At 38.1% G+C, this 3,661-nt stretch overlaps 1 protein-coding gene across 1 annotated transcript in view; it reads right to left on the bottom strand.

Moving 5' to 3' along the window:
• Positions 1 to 2,382, bottom strand: part of LOC594258 (NADPH oxidase 1) — a 17,430-nt gene extending 15,048 nt beyond the window's left edge. Inside the window, exon 1 of the mRNA XM_030995214.1 lies at positions 2,140 to 2,382. Within this exon, the coding sequence (XP_030851074.1) occupies positions 2,140 to 2,193 (54 nt within the window). The 5' untranslated portion in view covers positions 2,194 to 2,382. The remainder of the gene's footprint in view (positions 1 to 2,139) is intronic.
• Positions 2,383 to 3,661: the final 1,279 nt, after the last annotated feature.

Here is a 3,661-nt window from a genome sequence, read left to right as displayed (position 1 = left end):
CGCAACTTAAGTTAAATGCCAAAGTCAATACGTAATATTACGTGCTTTAAACAGGTGACGCACTTCACACATAACTGACGCACACACGACATTGCAAACACATCAAATAGAAAAATCAACTAACATCTCAGAATAAATTTGCGGTTTGTACCTTAAATATGACAAAAATGAGAATTGTTCAAAGTTAAAAAAATAGTTAAGGGAAATAATTAAGTGAAATAATTAAGTGAAAAAATCATAACAAATACTTGAAATACAGGGTTTGACAAAAAAACAATAATTTTTTTTATTAGGGGCAACGAATAATAATAATTACCGGTAAGACTTCGTTGGCGCTACAGAGATCTAAAAACAAAAATTATCGGCAAGACTTTGTTGCCCCTACGGAGAGCTAAAAACAATAATTATTGGCAAGACTTTGTTGCCCTGAAGGAGATCTAAAAACAATAATTATCGGCAAGACTTTGTTGCCCCGACGGAGACCTAAAAACAATATGTCTTCATTAAAATGACTGAATACTTGATAATTTACACACATGTAAAAATATGTGTATTTTCAAAACGGTTAAACGAAACCGCCCATATACATTTAACGGTTAAACGTTTAGCACAAAAACCGTAATGACTCAGACCTATTATCATCATTAGTAAATCATTAGTATAAGTTAAGTAGGTCTACTAGGGTCCACTACCAGTAGTAGCAGTAGCACCAGCAGTAGTTAGCAACAGCAGCAGCAGATGCCGCAACAATGTTAGCAGAAAGGTCATTCAAAGTATTAACTAGCCTTTGACTAAAAGAATGTAACTTTTTGCCTCATCTCCTCTAGTTATGGAACTTTAACTTGTGTCCTCGAGTGACTTGATCAGTAAGAATAAAGCATGCAGCATTATCAAACTCAAAGTCTTCCAAAACATTCAATAACTTAAAAACCTGAATCATATCTGCCCGTTCGCGCCTACACTCGATGGCTGTGCCAGTGCCAGTGCCCTTACGAGAAGACCATTATTATTAATATTTAATATTATTATTAATACTTAATATCATTATCAAACATCATCATATTCATAGTCATAGACAAAATGAAACTGAATGAAATACGAATATGAAAAACTTCACAAAGACAAGTTAAAGGTACTAGACCTAGACCCTATGTCCCATTTGCAGGCCAAAAAAATGAAAAAGTTAAATTCCAACTGCATTTGAAAGATATTACTAATTTAGAACTTCCCTAAAAAAGGTGGGCTTGAAAATGTCTTCAAGTGGGAAAATAATGACTATTAGTTGTCAAATCAACTTTAGGGCTATAGGTCTAGAGCCCAAAAGTAATAGTCTTGATTTTCAGACAATTGTGCCGAATGGTCATACGTTTTATGCTGCGCAAAGATTCAATCAGTTTAATCTTGGCCATCACAAGAAGTGGGTTATTGATGTAGACAAATGTTCATGTACCCTTTACAACTCTTTTTATGTATGTTATTACCAAAGAAGAAAAAAAGCCAGTCAGTCACTCAATAATGTCCGAGTCTGACAGTGAAGTCTAGCAAGTAAACGGGTTTCCTTGCATAATTTGAATATGAGGACACTGCTTAAGTTTAAATTTCACAGATAGGACATAGACCACATGACATATTCATAATTCCTGCAAAGTTCTACAGCATTTGAGGTTGGCTGCAAAAGGGACATAATACCTTTAAAGCTAAACTTTAGTACTGGTAATGCGATTGCATTGTGAAAGAAAAGGTGTGAAAGGATCAGAAACAGTTTATCATGTAGCATGTAAGTATTGGTGTGCACTGCAAGGTTCTGGAGTCATCAAAATCATAATAAATTTGACCGAGTCTTGGTAAAGTAACAAACACTCACATAGAAAGCTATATATGGGACAACACACATGGTGTCGGGGATGGTACTACCTTGGTTTCCTCGTCTTTCTATGCTCATTACTCAGCCAGTATACATTTTCTTCTAAAATTGTTTGGCACATGTCATTTATTTGTAATCTTGAACATTCAGTGTAAGTTTCGTTTGATTCTGTGAGAATTAATTTTTTTTTTTTTACTAGTAGTAGATCTACTGGAGTTTATCTTTAACAGTGAATAATGCTACATTGAATGCAATACATGGGACCATTATCTTACCAACACCGCCCATCTTACAAAGTCGTTAACGAGTCTTCCACCAAAGTTACGCATTCTTTGTATTTCTCACGGCAACAATTTCCAAAAGTGAAACAATAGTATCAGGTTTGATAACACAGCCCAGTCGCAGATTCTTCAAACGTTTCCTTCTTCCGCGGTTCTAAAAAGAAAGGACAACTAGACTCTAGTCTAAGTTAGGCCTAAAAGTTAGAGGCGGTGTGACCGCGTAGAATGTAACCCACACCGATCGTCCGACTATTAGAGATCGATCGAGAGCGGACGATCGGTGCGGATTTTATCCGCGCAGAATGTCCGTGTCGGACATTCCGTGCGCGCCTCAAATGTCTGACGGACAATCTGTGCTGAAGAGGTCTCGCACCAATGGTCCTCCTGCCGCACCGAATGTCCGTACTCTAGTCCACACGTACCGTACCCTGCCCAGTTACCGCCCCCCTGTTACCAGTGGCTTATTAGACACAACGGCCGTCTTCCATCGCCCGAGTTTCTACGGTGCGCAATGAAGGCGTGCGACTAACTTGCCTATAGCAGCATACACGTTGTAAGGAACATGTGCACGAAATATGGTACACTGTCGATCGCCCATTTAACGGAGATACGCGAATGACGTCACTGTGCAGCAGTCAGCTATGCGCTTATTTAGGTGTGAATCAACCTTTTTAAAAAACATCAAGTTCCTATTCAAAACGATCAGGAAAAAAATATGGTGGAAATTTTACTTTTGTTTAAAGAGATATGGAAGTTTAAATTCCTGATGTTTTACCTGAGCAAATTTCTTGCGAAAATTATTATTTATAAAAAAGTTATCGAGGCTTGAACTCGGCCATGTCGCCCTGTGATGCCCCTGCCCTATTTCCGCCCACTCAAACACACGCGCTAGTTCAGTGTATGTACCGTGCGTTGTTTATGCTCTAACAGAGAAAAGGTTATCTGCCCGTGGTTTTTTAGTCTATTTGTGTGTTTTTAGGTCTGCGGTTGGTTTTTTGAAAGTGCACACTTCATTGTCTTTTTTCCATGATAAAACACTCGGTTTACTCCATAAAATCGCAACTCGAGAGTATGAAGAAGGTGAAGAATACACAAATACTATAAAACTACATTCGACCTATAAACAGTTTGTAAATTGGGAATTCACCCCCCCCCCCCCCCCCCCCCCGTATATGTTGACCTACATTTTGCAAATAAAAGAAAGATCATAAATGAGATAACATGGTCACCAGGCATAAAACTCTTTACTGGTATTACAGCCATGCAGTTGTCAAAATCTGCCAGACGGAATGTTGTTTCACTTTTTGATGAGCAATCATAACCGTGCTACTAAACTTAACATTTTGCAGGCTCACTTGCATGGTCTACAAAATAATCATTTAGAGGTGGCCATTCATTTTTTGTTGAGTTTACAACCAGAAAATAAGATTCAGTGTAAATTGAGTAGCTGTTTATTTATTGCCCTTTGAAGGTTCTAGGTCAATTACCCCTTGGGCATGTCACCCCCGGCCAATTA

Source organism: Strongylocentrotus purpuratus, unplaced genomic scaffold, assembly GCF_000002235.5.
Source record: "Strongylocentrotus purpuratus isolate Spur 01 unplaced genomic scaffold, Spur_5.0 spur5_scaffold_21, whole genome shotgun sequence".
Taxonomy (NCBI): domain Eukaryota; kingdom Metazoa; phylum Echinodermata; class Echinoidea; order Camarodonta; family Strongylocentrotidae; genus Strongylocentrotus; species Strongylocentrotus purpuratus.
Note: the sequence above shows the minus strand (reverse complement) of the source record. Positions and strands in the feature narration are given on the sequence as shown.